Raw genomic sequence first — 16,040 nt, 5'->3', positions numbered from 1 at the left:
ACGCCGGCCCGCGTCACAGAGCCCCGGCGGGCTCCGCAGCGCACTGCGGCAGCCCTCCGCGCCCGCCTGGGCAGCCGGCTGCCCGGGGCTCGGCGTCGTCCTGACGACGGCGGGCCACTGGCGGCACGTCGCGGCAGCGTGTGGGGCACGGAGCGCTGCAGGCAGGGGCCGCTGCAGGCTCTCCCTGGGACGGTGGGCCTGGATACGGCGGGGCACGCAGTGCTGCCGGCCTCCGTGCTGCTTCGTGGCCGTCTGCGCTGGGCAGGCCCTCCCTGGGATGGCTTGCACGCCCTCGCTCTCTGCACTTGCTGGCACCAGCGACACACGGATCCATTGCCCCGTGCTCTGAGCCCAGCACTCAGCCAGGAGAGAATAAAGACAACACTGAATCAGAATTCTACATCTACAGGACTGGGTTTGTCATCTCCAGGAGCTGCCTGGTGTTTGCAGCTTCGTGCCTCTCCTCTCGCTGTCCCCTGATGCAGCTGCAGGTGCAAACCCTGCGCAGAACTGGGAGCACATTCCTGATGACAGCTGGCATCCGGCGGCGAGCCGCTGCGTGTGGTGCGGCTGCGGAACCTGAGGGGGACAGAGAGCTGTAGGCAAGGGGCAGAGGCGAGGCCCTGCCTGCTCTGTACATGGGTTTTCCCTGGGAAAATGAGCCTGCATATGGCAGGGCGCACACCGCTGCTGGCCTCCGTGCCAGTTGGTGGGACATTTGAGCTGGGCAGGCCCTCCCTGGGATGGCTTTCTGTCTGGGGACGTCCCTAGGCCATCCTCCGGTGCCTCTCTGAAGCACCTGGGGCTCTGTGCAGGTCCTCTGTCCTCTGCAGAAACCTTGGCAGCATGTGGTCTGGCAGCGGTTGCTATGGGAGACAGATAGCAATAGGCAAGGGGCAGGGTGGGCACCAGGCAAGGACCTGCGTGCTCCCCTAGCACAGCTTTTCCCTGGGAGGGAAAGCTGTCCTGGGCACAGCAGAATGGTGCGCATGGAGTGCTGCCAGCCTCCGAGCTGCTCACAGGGCTGATCAGGCTCAGCAGGCTCTCCATTTGGGGACATATCTGGGACATCTTCTGATGTCTCTCTGATACGACTGGAGTTCTGTGCACCTCCTCTGGCCTCTGCGGAAACCTGTGAGGGGAGAGCAAAACCAGCCCTGTAGGTTCCTTGCCAGCAATACTCCAAGTTCCAGGTTATCTTCTCCTGGTTTGTCAATCATGCCCCTCACATGAAGGTAAGCCGGGGTAACCCCGGATGTCCATCTTTCTGCATGGAGCTGGATGGAAAGAAGACAGTACCAGGCATCTCCCCACAGTGCACACTCCAGTACAGCTCCTGTCTTTGCCTTCATTTCACACTTGGTCCTGACCACATGGACTTCCCTCACCTTGTGCTTGAAATTGACTGTACTTTCTGCTCCTTTGCATGCAGATGAATGTCCCTCAGGTCTGGGTCCTGCAGCCACAGGGGAAGCTGAAGGCATGGTCTTCATCTCACCATATGAAGAACCAGAAATGCTTGGTGGCACACTGGCTGCCTCAGCAGCTTCTTCCTCATGGCTGTCTTCCCATTCTTCTTCCACACCCTCCACAGTATCAGGGCAAAAACAGGAGAGTGTGGGCGTGCTCTCAGCCATCACTGCAGTGTTCCTGGTATCCATATCCAGCATGCCGTGATCAGTGCTGGCATCGCTGGCAGCACTGTCAATGGTCTCTTACTGTGTGTACTTAATTCTAATATCCTGGCTTTGGGAAGCACAAGATGCAGGGAAGTGGCCATCCACCCTCGATGTCATGTTGCAGAGGTCCAGTATGCCCCAAGCAGTGTCGGCAGCACTGGCCCCGTCATCTGCTGCTTGGAGCACGAGAAGCCTGGGCGTGCCCACACTGTATGGCTCAGACACGTTCCTTACAGTGGACTACAGGCATCTGGAGGCCAAGACTGCCCCTTCAGCAAAAGCTGCCCCAAATGTTTCAGAATTGATTACTGCCCTACAGGAACAGGCTCATCCCTTTCTGGCTGCCATTGATGCCTAAGACAGCTGTTTTATGGTCCCCTTGAAGAAGGTGGAGGACAATCAATTTTGCATTTACTTGGAGGGAGTGCAATGCACAGTCACCTGATTACCCCAGGGGTACAGACACTCGCCCACTCTGGCGCTTGGAGCATAGGCACAGAAGCTGGAGAAGCTCACGTTGGACCACGGTGTCCGGATTTATCTGTATACTGATGATATCCTCATAAGGGGGAATGATGATGTCAATGTAGGGAATACCCAAGCCTTTGCAGTGAGACACCTGAGGAGCCCTGATCCAGCTGGGACACTCCTGGTCTCCTCTAGGTAGGTGTCTGGCCGTGCCACCCACCACCATGGAATTTCCCTGGGAGGACTGGCCTGGATATGGCAGCGCATGGAACGCTGTCAGCCTCCATGCCACTTGGTGGGCCATCTGAGCTTGACAGGTCCCTCCCTGGGATTGTTTTCTGTCTGGGGATGTACCTGGGCCATCCTCCGGTGCATCTCTGAAGCACACGGAGCTCTGTGCACGTTCTTCAGCCTCTGCAGAAACCTGTGTGAAGAGAACAAAACCACACACCTGTATGCCACTGGCTGGTGATGGTGTGGGTGCCAGGGGTCCAGGGGAGGGATCCCCTTTCCAGGCCCCTTTGATTGAAGGCAAGGCAGGAATAACAGAGGGGCTGTCCACCCTAATGCATGGAGCTGGTTGGAAAGGAGACAGCATCTCCAGGCATCTCCCCACAGCGCACACTCCAGGCACCACTCCTGCCTCTGCCTCCAATTCATGCCTGGTGCTGACCTTGCTCACCTCATGCTGAGGGCCCACATCTTCTGCTCCCTCACATGCTGACACATGCTCCTCAGTCATGGGATCTGCAGCTACAGATGAAGCTGAAGAAATGGCCTCCACCTCACCAGATGGCTCATCGGATGTGCTGGATGTGATGCTGACTGCCTCTGATGCAGCATCTTCCTCAGAGTCACATCCCCAGTCTTCCTCCACATTCTCCAGTGTTGAAGGGCAAGGACAGGAGGGCGGGTGCATGCCCTCATCTCTCACTGCATTGTCTCTGGCATCCAGCGTGCCCTCAGCAGTGCTGGCAGCACTGTCGCTGTCATCACTGGACTCTTCCAGTATAACTGGCAGTCTAACAGTCCACTTTCTGGAGTCACCAGAGTCAAGAAACCAGTTACCAGCCCGGGATGTCGTGGGCCAGATACCTGGCATGCCCTGACGAGCGCCAACATTATTGAATGTGTCACCTCTTGCCTGGAGCCTTCGCTGCCTGGGGCTTCTCACATTCCTTGGCCAGGAAATATTCCAGTGTGACAACATCTGCTCGTTTCTGTCCTCCTCACGAATTCTCCGCATTGCTGGGATCATAGGAGAGTACCCAGAGGGCTCCCTGTTGATCTCGCTGGGATCTGGCAGTCTCCGTGCTTCTCCCAGACCTTGTCCGGAGGATTCAGGCATGGCCATAGCTGATTCTTCTCTTTCTCCTCCCTTGGACATTGGCAAGGGGAGCGATACTGCATCAGTCTCCTCTGCAGAGCTTGCAGCCTCGGAAGAATCTGAGCTTTCTGCATCTTCCAGCACTGATACAGGTAAAGGCTCAAGGTGCCCTGCAGGCCCTGGCTCAGCATCCAGAAGAGATGGTGAACACACAGCGTGTACCTCATCAGATGGGGCAAGAGATGCAACTTGCAGGGTGCCAGATGACTGTCCTGCCGTTTCTATCTCTGCAGCCTCTTCCAACTCTAGCTGCGAGTCCTGGACTATAACACCTCTGGCTGAGGAATCATCAGAAGCAGAAAACTGGCCCTCAGCCCTCGATGTCACACTGCAGATGCTCAGCGTGCCCTGAGCACTGTCAGCTGCACTGGCACTGTCTTCTGTTGCTTGGGGCCTTAGCAGCGGGGGCACGCTCATGCTATTTGGCCAGGAGATGTTCCAGTGTGGCAGCATCTGGTCCTTCTTCGCCTCATCCCGGATTCTCTGGATTGCTGGGTGAACTGGAGGATATCCATATGCCTCCCCGTAGACCTCTCTGGGATCTTGCAACCTCTGTTCTTCTCCCAGAGACTGGTTGGAGAATTCAGGCATGGTGGTAGCCGTTTCTTCTTCTTCTCCCTCGCATGCTCGCCAGAAAAAAGGTGCTGCATTGGCCTCCTCTGGAAAGTATTCAGCCTTGGAAGAAGTTGAGTGTTCCCCATCTTCAGGACCTGTTACAGCCAAAGCCTCAAGGTGTCCTCCAGGCCCAGGGTCCGCAGCCAGAAGAGAAGCCGAAGGCATGCTGCCTGCCTCATCAGGTGAGGCAAGAGATGCGCTCCACAGTTTGCCAGGTGAACATCCTGCGGATTCCCTCTCAGCAGTCTCTTCTAATTCTTGCAGCTCAACCTGCACTCCAGCATCCCTGGTTCGGGAACCACCAGAGGCAGGAATCTGAGCCTCAGCCCTCGATGTCGCGGAGCGTACGCCCAGGTTTCCCTGAGCAGTGTTGGCAGCACTGGGCCTGGGCACGCTCACAGAGTTTGCCCACCGTGTGTTGCAACTGGACAACATCTGCGGTGTGTGCTGAGGTCTCGGGGCAAGTACTGGGAGTCTGCTGCCTCTAATGCCACGTCCTCCTCGCCGAGCCGCTCTCCCGAGAGTATGTAGATTTTCCTATTTAAACTTACACATTCACTGTCTAAATGCAAAGACTGACTGTGAAATATCACTTTGTTTAATTACCCTAAGTTTGCACATTGACTAGTGAGGCAAACAAAATGAAGCATTCCAAAACTGTGCTTATCAGAATGTTAAAATATCTTTCAAATTAAGATGGCGTTATGAGACTTGGCCTTTTGATCTTTGAAACTACTCACCACTTACAAAGAAAAGGAAGCTATAACTGGAAAAACGGGTTATTTCTTTATCAAGGAGTTTAGATCCTCAAAGAGGCACCAAGTAGAGCTTTTTAATTAAGCTTGCTAAACAAATGCCTAATCTTTCTGTGCGAGTATTTGTTTTGCAGTAAGCAGCCCTTTTTGCCCTTCTTAAACATTGATTCATATCAGAGGCACTGCAAACACTGTATTTTAAGAAGATCATTAAGCCTGATTATTAAGACTGGGAGCAACACACAGAGCCACAGCAATTGTTGTAGCTGTTCCCAGGCTTCTTTGGAGAATCCTCGTGGCTGCTCTGGGTGATAGCTTGCTCCTGGCTGGCTGGAAGAGACTACACCTTTTATCCACAGATGGTACTAGTGGGTCTCAAACCCTCATTCAGCAATCAGCTGGTGAAGAGACAGACAACCAGGCAAATGAGGGCAGCAAGGAAAGACAGTGTGCAGCCTTCAGCAGTGCTTGCAGCGTGGCCACAGGGACACAGCAACTCTGCTGAAAGCTACACAGCATGAAGATGTGCTACGTGTTGTGACCACCGTGGGCTGGAGAAACAGTATGCCTTTAGCACATAGTAGATTTTAACCCAGAAGCACATCCCAAGAGAGGATGTGGTTGACCAGATGTTGTTTGAAGGGTATTTGGGGTGGCCTCATCTCAGGGAGTTGTGCTGTGGTCAGAGTGCAGAGGGACCACGTGAAGAAGCTGTAGGAAGTGGCAATCGCTGAGGAAGACAAACAAGGGTATGAACAGTCCATTTAGATACCTCACCCTCTGTTTCAAGGGAAGAGGAAAGCAGGAGACATATGACAGGCCGGCCCCTACAGACCGTGGGCACCACACGGAGCAGATCTCCATTGCAGCCATGAAGCAGCCCATGGTAGGCGCGGCCTGCAGGAGGCCGCAGCCATGTTGTGCCCACAGGAGCAGCCCCGGGCCGGAGCTGCGGCCATGGAGAAGGGCCGCGGTGGGGCAGGAGGGCTGGGCCAGCTGCTGCTCTTGAAGAGGAGAGTGTGGTGTTGAAGCTCTGGGGAAGTGCTGCCCGTGGGGCAGTTTCTACAGGATGGACTCCGGGGTACGGAGCCACTTTAGAGTAGCGCTTGAAGAGCTGCAGTCTGTCAGAAGCCCGTGAGGGATTGGTTTAGAAAAGATGGCTGCCGTGAGAGGGACCCTGTGTGGTGCAACATCAGAGCTTTAGGGACCGACCATAGCCCCAGTTCCCTGCTCCACTTAAGGGGACGACTTGGAAGAGAATGAGTGAATGGGAAAATGTTTTTAGTTTGCTTCTAGTTCCTCAGTGCTCTAGTCTGCTATTAACAGACAGAAACTTACATTCGTCCCCTAACTTGAGTCTGTTTTGCACACGATGGTCCTTGGTGAGAGATCTCCCTGTCCTTATCTCAACTGAAGCTCTCCTTCATTGTATTTTCATCCCTGTTCCTTTAAGAAGGGAGAGTGAAAGAGCAGCATGGTGGAGTGCAGCCAGCCAGCCCCGTTAAGCATACACACGTCTCCTGAATAGCCATGGCACTAGAGTGAAAATCTTATTCAGTGTATAAATTGAGACCACCATGGCTGGTAGTTAAAATCCTGCCAGCACACTCTCTTGTGTTTTGGAAAAAAAGGCTGGTTTTTTTTTTCTCCTGGAAATTTGTTCAGATATATTACTTAAAAACTTATTTCATTTGAAACCTGCAATAGTTTCAGATGCCTATATTGGCATTTTTTCTATTAATAGGAAATATATTGTCACTGGACTATATAGGAAGTGGGAAATAGTGTCACTGGATTTTTGTCTTCTATAAAATGTAAATAGTAATTGTATATAAATGTAAATATATAATAGCATAATATGTGGAATAATGGAAATGTCTATAAAATGTAAATATTTATATGAAGATATAAATTTGGCAGCAAAGTAGACATGGCAGTAATTTTTTGAGAATTGTTTGCTCATACATCTACATAATACAACAAAAATGTTAGTGCTTGTATGACAGCAAATTTTAAGTCCAAATCTGGAAATTCACTTATTTGAAAAGATGGGATGGGGGAGAGAATCAGAAAAAAAATGATTTGGTTGAGATAAAAACTGTTTACTAAGGCAGAAAAATAAGAGAGAAATTACAGTAGTGCTAATAATACATGCATACGTATATATACTTACAAAACAAATGATTCACAAGCAATTATCATCTGCCAGTCTCTCCCAAAGCAGTGGCTGCCCATCTCAGTCAAACCCGTCAGTTTTGAGGTTTTTTTCACCATGTCATACGGTATGGATTACCCTTGTGGCCTGTTTCATTAGAAAATGAAAAGCATGACGCAGCTCCCTTACTAGGGGTTCTGAAGGAGCAGTTAAGGTATAAAGAAAATAGCGATACTGTCGCCCATAGTTTGCCTCAAGAAAAAATCTACCCTCTAGAAGGATTGAAAGAAATGAAGGCAAGGCTAGACAAATTAGAGGCCTCTCCAGCCCAGATGCACCCTTTGATAAAAACCGAATATGCATTCAATAACAGGGAGGATCTAGATCCTCAAATGAATGTTAAAGGAATTCCCTTCTCAGCCACTGAACTAGCAAAATTGAAAAAAGATTTCAGCCGCTCTCCAAAGGAGTCAGAAAATGAGTATGTATGGAGGGTTAGTCTCACTGGTGGAGACCAGATACAGCTAATGGAAAAGGAAGCGGGAGGTTACTGGGGACCAGGAGTATTTTTAACTACTGGCAACAATGGTGCTCCCTGGTCCTTAACACAGAGGGCTGCCTATTGGGCAGGTGGTCTCAATCCTCTAGAAAAGGGATACCCTCTTGCTATTACTGGAACAGTCGACCAGTTAGTAGAGAGCGTTCAAAAGGCTGCTTGTCTCCAAATGATGTATGATAGAAAGCTGCAGCCACACCACGAATCACCTATGATGATGCCTGTTGATCCTGAGAGAATGACTGCTTTAATGAGGGGGCTTCCAGAGTCATTGAAACCCATAGGCATACAACTGCAAGGAAAGATACAAGCTATGTGTCAGGGAGAGAGAACCCGGGCAGCGTTAGAAGGAACTGTAACATCTAACCATCTGCAGTCAGGGGACGTATGGGCGTGGAAGAAGGCTGTCCAAGAGTTAATCAACTATGGAAGAAAATATGGGTCAGTGATTTCTTCCGCCAGTAAATTTGAGCCAAGGGAAGTAAGACTTGCAGCGGTCAGCCTTGCCCCCAGGCCACCTAGCCCAAAGCTCAGTGGGACTGGAAGGGTTTCATTGTCAGTAAAAACAGATAGGCGGAATATTGATCATAAAGGTAATTGTCTCTGGACACTGGGCTGGCAAAAGGATGCCCCGTGAGATCTGATGAATGGAATACCCACTGTCAGGTTAGAGAAATTAGTTAAGTGGTGGCCAGAACAAAAGCTCAAGACCTGGAAAGCAAAACCTGAGCAGCTATCCAATAAAAAACTGATGTCTTCGCCCCTCCCAAGTGACCGGGGTGGGGGCAGTGAAGGGTGGATGCATTAGAAAGCTTACCACAAAGGGAAACCAGATCCTCCATTTAACACCTTGTGTCTAAAGGCCTCACCACTCTTGCCAATTACCCCTGTGAGTCATGATCCAGAGGCTGATAAGCCAGGGAAACACTCTTATCTCCCTGGCCAGCCTGTGCGATTGACTCAGCTAACATGAGGCCAGTTCCCTAACCTTAACAGAATCCCTTACCAAATATCCTTGGAAGGCTAAAGACACCCCGAAAAAAGTAATATGAAATCAACACTTCCTCAATTGTTCCCTCATTTTTTAACCATATTTACAAAGCCCAAAAAGGGCAAGTTGGTTCTTGTTTTATTTTACAGAAGATCCCCGTGGGCACTTGACAGAAAGGCTAATTTTAAGGCTGATTTTAACCGTTTGTGTTTTGTGACAGAAATACTGAAGATTTGATCATGCTAGAATACTGAGTATACCTCTTAATTACATTTTTTTGGTTGCAATCATATTGTGTTTTGCATTGTTGTGAGTGTGGGTGGTGATTGATATCAGTCCTTGGATCTGTTAAATTTCACAACTGGGTTCAGAGTTCTTACAGGTCATCCTGGCTTACTGGTACTCCCTGCACAGTGATACCATTTCTTTTGACCCCTTCTTTCACCCCTTTTTTTCAAACTGATTATGATTTGCATGTGACTCCTCCACAGTGTTTCCAAATTCCTAACAAACTGGGAAATGAATCAAGAGACCCATCTAATATCTGTTAGATGTGGGCACAAAAGAAATCTATCGTAAAGCCTTTTGCACTGATGCTTTTCAGTGTCACACCAGTCCAGGAGTTCCATCCAAAACATGGTTGTTGGAAAGTGTCTAAGTTTTGATAAGAGACGTGTATGTTTCTGGGATTACTCCTCTTGATGGTTTATACTGTGGACTATCCTGCACACACTATCCTGTGAAAAATTCTGTAGACTGTAGCAATACTTGAACTTGCCAAACTAAGATTTATATCTCTCAGCATTTGAATTGCTTTGGAAATGTTCAAGTGGAGAGTTCTCGTGATACTAAATCATCTTAGAAAACATTACATGGCAAGTCCACATATTGTCAAATTGGACTAGATACGCTTTTGATGAATTCACTGAAGTGTAATATTGTATGGGTGTTCATAAACACCACAACCTCTACTGAAGAATTCCCATCTGGATCTTGGCTTACACTGGGAGTTCCTGGGTGGGGAAAGCAGCTGACACAAATAGCTCTATTTGTTTTACTTACTGATTTAATATTATTGGCTATTGTTAAAGGTATGGTTATTGCCAAATGTACAGTTGTCTCTTTTCACTTTCTAATTTTTATTCATTATGGAACGTTCGTGTCACCACTCCTGAAGAGTCACAGGTGGTGTCTGTGGCAAATTGAATGACTCTAATTGTTGTCTAAAAATGGAATGATAATGAAAATGTTGCTGAACAAATTGCCCACGGGAGAAACGTATCCTTTTTCCTGTGCTGTTGCAACTCTTATGTTTGTTTCTTGTATGGCTCCATGTTTGATTCAACTTTTATACAAGGAGTTGTATCCTCCATGTACTTTGTAACCACTTCAACTGATGATGAACAAGTCCAACAAATCAGGGCAACCTCTGTAACCAAGCCCAAGAAATTCTTCATAACAACTGTAACATTTAACCCCCCTTCCCACTCCTCTTTTCCCTTATGCTTACTTTTTTTTTTTTTTCTTACTTTCTTTTTTCTCTTTTCCTCACCACCATGGAGGGTCACTTATGCTTCATTTCAAGCAATCTTTGAGCCACGTGGTGGTGTGAGAATTCTTTGATTTTTTTTTTTTTTTTTGGCTCAAAGCTTGCTTCCTGAGGTATTTCTTGTGATAAGGCTGCCTTGTCTAGGAGATGAGTGATGGGTGTTGCTGTGTGGCAATCAACATCACTGTGTGGACAATTTTAGCTGTTTGCCTTTGGTAGGGAGTGCTCAGGACTGCTTACTGGTGGAAGATATAGCCTGTGACCAAATAACTCCAGCTTGCTATGAGACTGGGCGATGATACCATTGTATCCTGTGAAGGCAAGATACAAGTGGGCACCTCCCTGCTCCCTCTTATCTACTGGCAAGGCCCAGAAGAAAGGAACAAAAGGGGTTCTTTCTGAGATCCCAAAGCCAGAAGCTGCCACTCCAAAGAGAGCTGACTTTGGACTTATAAATAAGTTTGTACTACCACTGAAAAGTTGCCATCATCGCTGTAGTCACTGTCATCGCCAACAGAACAACAATGCTCGGCAACCCACCACTACTGAAGATCAGTGACTGAACTATCATGCTGGATCCATGGTGGTGACTATCTCCCTCTTGCTTCCTATAAAGACTCCTTTCTTCCAGGAAACATTCCAGGCCAGGCTTGATCCAGAGGCAGAAGAGACGGATGCAGAGGTAGGGAACCCAGTCCACCTTGGGGGGTGGAAACAAGGTTGGAAAAAGGTGATCTTTGAGATCCCATCAAACCCATCCCTAGAGGTGTTCAAGGCCAGATTGGATGGGGCCCTGGGCAATCTGGACTAGTATTAAATGGGGAGGTTGGTGGCCCTGCCTGTGGCAGGAGGATTGGAGATTCATGAACTGTGCAATCAAGGGATAATAGCATCTGCAAACTTTCCTTATAACTCTCCTGTATGGACAGTGTGGAAGTCTAACGGCAAATGGAGACCTAGAGTGGACTAAAGGCGTCTGGACTAAAGGACTGCCCCTTCAGCAAAAGCTGCCCCAAATGGGCCTTCTAGGTAGGTGTCTGGCCGTGCTCTCACCCCTACAGGCACAGCGGTGCTCTCCCACCAGGGCTGCCCCTTTCAGAGCCCCTCACCCCCTTCATCGCAGCCCACCTCACACACACACCGGCTCAGCCAGCTCACACTTTGCAAGTCACAAATCACTCTCCCTTGCACGCCCACGCTCTCTGCACTTGCTGCCACCACCGACACATGGATCCATTGCCCCGTGCTCTGAGCCCAGTAGTCGCACTCAGAGACCAACCATGCATGAGTGACAGATCAGACAGCACTCAGGCAGGATAGAATAAAGATGGCATTTAATCAGAATTCTATGTTGGCAGGATGGAATCAGAATTCTGCATTGACAAGATGGAATCAGAATTCTACGTTGACAGGATGGAATCAGAATTCGACATTGACAAAATGGAATCAGAATTCTATGTAGACATGATGGAATCAGAATTCTATGTTGACAAGATGGAATCAGAATTCTACGTTGACAGGATGGAATCATAATTTGACACTGACAAGATGGAATTAGGCATCTCTGGGGTGCTGCCTGGTGTTTGCAGCCTCGTGCTTCTCCTCTTGCTGTCCCCTGATGCAGCTGCAGGTGCAAATCCTGCGCAGAGCCCGGAGCACATTCCTGATGACAGCTGGCATCCGGCGGCGAGCCGCTGCTGTCTTCATCTTACCAGCTGAGGAATGAGAAATGCTTGGTGGCACACTGACTGCCTCAGCAGCTTCTTCCTCACGGTTGTCCTCCCATTCTTCTTCCACACCCACCATGGTATCAGGGCAAAAACAGGAGGGCGTGGGCATGCTCTCAGCCATCACTGCAGTGTCCCTGGCATCCAGCATGCTGTGAGCGGTGCTGGCATCACTGGCAGCATCGTCAATGATCGCTTCCTCTGCATACTTAATTCCAATACCCCAGCTTTGGGAATCACAAGAGGCAGGAAAGTGGCCATCTGCCCTCGATGTAGTGGCGCAGATGTCCAGCATGCCCCAAGCAGTGTCGGCAGCATTGGCACCATCATCTGCTGCTTGGAGCACGAGAAGCCTGGGCATGCCCACACTGTATGGCTCAGACTTGTTCCCAGTAGACAACATCTGCTCCCTTCTTGCCTCGTCACGGATTCTCCGGATTGCTGGGTGAATTGGAGGACATCCATAGACCTTCCAGTACATCTCTCCGAGATCTTGCAGAATTGATGGTTCTCCTAGAGATTGACTGGAGGACTCAGGCATGGCCATAGCTGGTTCTTCTCCTTCTTCTCCCTCACTCAATGACAGGAAGAAGGGTGCTTCGCTGGCCACCTCCGGAGAGTGCGCTGCTGTGAAACAGTCCGAGTCTTCCACATCTTCAGGCACAGATATAGGCAATGGCTCAAGGTGTCCTCTAAGCCCAGCACCTACATCCAGAAGCGAAGCTGAACGTGATATTTCTGCCTCATCAGACTGGGCAAGACATGCATTCTGCAGGTCACCAGATGACTGTCCTGCAGTTCCTGTCTCAACAACCTCTTCCGAATCATGGTGTACATCCCACATTCCCGCATCCCAGGATAGGAGGTCCCCTGCCACAGGAATGGGGCCCTCCACCATCGATGTTGTGGTGCAGGTGTCCAGCATACTCTGAACAGTGTCAGTAGCACTGGCACTGTCATGTGCTGCTTGGGGTCTTAGCAGCCTGAGGATGCTCTCATTGCATGGGCAGGAGATGTTCCAGGTGGACAACATCTGCTCCTTCCTTGCCTCATCCTGAATTCTACGAATTGCTGGGAAAATTGGAGAATATCCATAAGTCTCCCTGTAGAGCTCTCTGGGATCTTGCAGTCTTGATGGTTCCCCCTTAGCTTGTTTGGACAATTCCAGCACAGGCATAGCTTCTTCTTCTCCCTCGGACACTGACAAGCGGAGAGATGCTGCATCAGCATTCTCTACAGAGCGTGCAGCCTCGGAAGAATCTGAGCTTTCTGCATCTTCCAGCACTGATGCAGGCAGAGGCTCAAGGTGTTCTACAGGCCCTGGATCAGCATCCAGAAGAGATGGTGAACACACGGTGTGTGCCTCATCCGACTGGGCAAGACATGCACTCTGCAGGTCACCAGATGACTGTCCTGCAGATTCTGTCTCAGCAGCCTCTTCCGAATCATGCTGTTCATCCTGCACGCCAGCATCCCCGGATATGAACTCTCCTGGTGCAGGAATGGGGCCCTCCACCATCGATGTTGTGGTGCAGGTCTCCAGCATACTCTCAACAGTGTCGGTAGCACTGGCACTGTCATGTGCTGCTTGGGGTCTCAGCAGCCTGAGCATGCTCTCGTTGCTTGGCCAGGAGATGTTCCAGGTGGACAACATCTGCTCCTTCCTCGCCTCATTCTGAATTCTATGAATTGCTGGGAAAATTGGAGAATATCCATAGGTCTCCCCGTAGATCTCTCTGGCATCTTGCAGTTTTGGTGTTTCTCCCAGAGGTTCTTTGGACAATTCCAGCACAGGCATAGCTATTTCTTCTTCTCCTCCCTTGCATGCTGACAGGAGTGGTGCTGCATTGACCTCCTCTGGACAGTGCGTGGTCTCGTTTTCTGCATTTTCAGGCACTGATGCAGGCAATGGCTCAAGCTGTCCTGCAGGCCCAAGACCAGCGCCCAGAAGAGAAGCTGAACACACTGTCTCTGCCTCATCAGACAGGGCAAGACATGCATTCTGCAGGTCACCAGATGACTGTCTTGCAGTTCCTGTCTCAACAATCTCTTCTAAATCATGCGGTTCATCCCGCACTCCAGCATCCCAGGAGGGGAGCTCCCCTGGTGCAGGAAAGAGGCCCTCCACCATCACTGTTGTGGTGCAGGTGTCCAGCATACCCTGAGCACTGTTGGTAGCACTGGCACTGGCATGTGCTGCTTGGGGTCTTAGCAGCCTGAGCATGCTCAGATTTGGCCAGGAGATGTTCCAGCTGGACAACATCTGCTCCCTCCTTGCCTCATCCCGAATTCTCCAGATTGCTGGGTGTACTGGAGAACATCTGTAGGCCACCTGGTTGACCCCTCTGGGATCTTGCAGTCTCAGTGCTGCTCCCAGAGCTTGTTTGAAGGCTTCAGGCATGGTGGTGGCAGTTACGTCTCTTTCTCCCCCCTCACACACTCTTGGGAACAGCACTGCATTATTGGCCTCCTCTGGAGAGTGTGCAGCCTTGGGAGAATCTAGGTTGCCTGCATCTTCAGGCACTAATGCAGGCAGGGGCTCCTTGTCTTGCTCTTTGCCGCCTGCCTGCCCTTCTGGGCCCTTCTGAGCTGCTCTGGAAGATGGTGTAGTGGCAGCACGAGTGTCTGTGCTGCCCTCCTGAGCATCTCTCCAAGCTGCGTGGACTTTCCCAGCCTTGGTGGTCAGTCCCTGGGCCGTTCCTGCTGGTGTTCTCAGGCTGCTGGTAGGTGCTTGGCGCCCTGGTACTGCCAGCTGCACTCCGGCTCTTGGGCTTGCGGCTGCAGCACAGCTCAGGGACACCACGTAGTTCTGTCTGGGTCTGGCACTGCGACGCCCGAGAACAGCTGAGACTTCCAGGGCTGCACCCCGGCTCTCAGCCCCTGCTGTCCCGTCCTGGACATGCAAGGTTCCCGGAGGTCTCGGGGCAAGGACTGGGAGTCTGCTGCCCCTGATGCCCACGGCACGTGCTCTGCCACTTGGAGATGGTGTGGAAGAGGCTGCCGCTGGCAGAGCAGGCAGCTTGCAGACCCCAGAAGCTGCTGCTGCACGCCTGGGTGCTGCTGCCGGCAGCCCCGCCCGCCTTAAGCGAGGCAGCAAGGGTGGCTGAGGCTGTCTGCTTTGGCCACTGGCACCGCCGCCGGTCGCCGACTCCAGGAACTGCCGCCCGCCCGCCTGCAAGAGAAGCCGAGGAGAAAGGCCGAGTGAGCGCGGTCCTCGCCGCTCGCGCCGCACGCAGCACCGAGGGCAGCGCTCAGCCCGCGGGCGGCTGCCGCCCCGCTCCCCACAGCCGCACCGGCACAGGGCGGTCCCCACGCGGCGCGGGAAGACGTCCGGCCCCGCCTCCCTCGGGCTCCCTACCTGTGCGCGGCGGCTCCCGGAGGCCCGCGCGCTCTCCGGGCCGGGCAGCGGCGGCAGACGGACGCCGCGGAGGGACGAGCCCGGGCTCCGGCCGCCCGGCGGCACCACCTGCGGGGAGAAGGAGAACCGGGATGGAGGCGGCGAAGGCGCGGCCGGCGTCCCCCGCGGCGGCGACTTCGACGGCCGCCGGCGGCCCGGCCGAGCCCGAGCGCCTCCCTCCCCGGCCCGCACCTGTCGGCGGTCGCGCACGCGTGGCAGCCCCGCGTCGGGCTGGCGGTCGTCCTTCTTCTCCCGCTCCTCGCTCATCGCCGCGTCCTCGCGCAGACGCTCGGTCGCACGCACCCGGGGGAGCCGCGTCCTCCTCGCGGAGCCGCTCTCCCGAGAGTGAGCGGCACTCTCTCCGGGGGACTCCGGCCCCTCGCGGCGGCCCCGCGTCACAATGGCCTTGGGGCGCGACGCCGGCCCGCGTCACAGAGCCCCGGCGGGCTCCGCAGCGCACTGCGGCAGCCCTCCGCGCCCGCCTGGGCAGCCGGCTGCCCGGGGCTCGGCGTCGTCCTGACGACGGCGGGCCACTGGCGGCACGTCGCGGCAGCGTGTGGGGCACGGAGCGCTGCAGGCAGGGGCCGCTGCAGGCTCTCCCTGGGACGGTGGGCCTGGATACGGCGGGGCACGCAGTGCTGCCGGCCTCCGTGCTGCTTCGTGGCCGTCTGCGCTGGGCAGGCCCTCCCTGGGATGGCTTGCACGCCCTCGCTCTCTGCACTTGCTGGCACCAGCGACACACGGATCCATTGCCCCGTGCT

The 16,040-nt window shown here is 52.4% G+C and overlaps 1 protein-coding gene across 1 annotated transcript; it reads right to left on the bottom strand.

Annotated features, from left to right (window-relative positions):
• Positions 1–403: 403 nt before the first annotated feature.
• Positions 404–15,546, bottom strand: LOC149916725 (uncharacterized). Its single transcript, XM_090145748.1, has 6 exons — positions 15,168–15,546; positions 11,868–13,082; positions 10,396–10,466; positions 2,830–4,686; positions 2,502–2,571; positions 404–579 (listed from the first exon to the last, which is right to left on the bottom strand). Exons 1-6 carry the CDS (start codon positions 15,544–15,546, stop codon positions 404–406), a joined length of 3,768 nt encoding a protein of 1,255 aa, XP_090001874.1.
• Between the last annotated feature and the right edge of the window lie 494 nt (positions 15,547–16,040).

This window comes from Phasianus colchicus, chromosome 9 (genome assembly GCF_987193195.1).
Source record: "Phasianus colchicus chromosome 9, bPhaCol1.hap1.1, whole genome shotgun sequence".
In the NCBI taxonomy this organism is placed as follows: Eukaryota; Metazoa; Chordata; class Aves; order Galliformes; family Phasianidae; genus Phasianus; species Phasianus colchicus.
This window is presented reverse-complemented; position numbering and strand designations above follow the sequence as displayed.

Excerpts from the sequence above, each read along its gene's own strand:
- LOC149916725 (XM_090145748.1), bottom strand. The coding sequence starts at position 15,546 with ATGAGCGAGGAGCGGGAGAAGAAGGACGACCGCCAGCCCGACGCGGGG. Across the intron at positions 4,687-10,395 it reads ACAGGCTATATCTTCCACCA|GAAAATCTACATACTCTCGG; the intron begins GTAAGCAGTCCT and ends AAGTTTAAATAG. Across the intron at positions 580-2,501 it reads TGCACCGGAGGATGGCCCAG|GTTCCGCAGCCGCACCACAC; the intron begins GTACATCCCCAG and ends TGTCCCCCTCAG.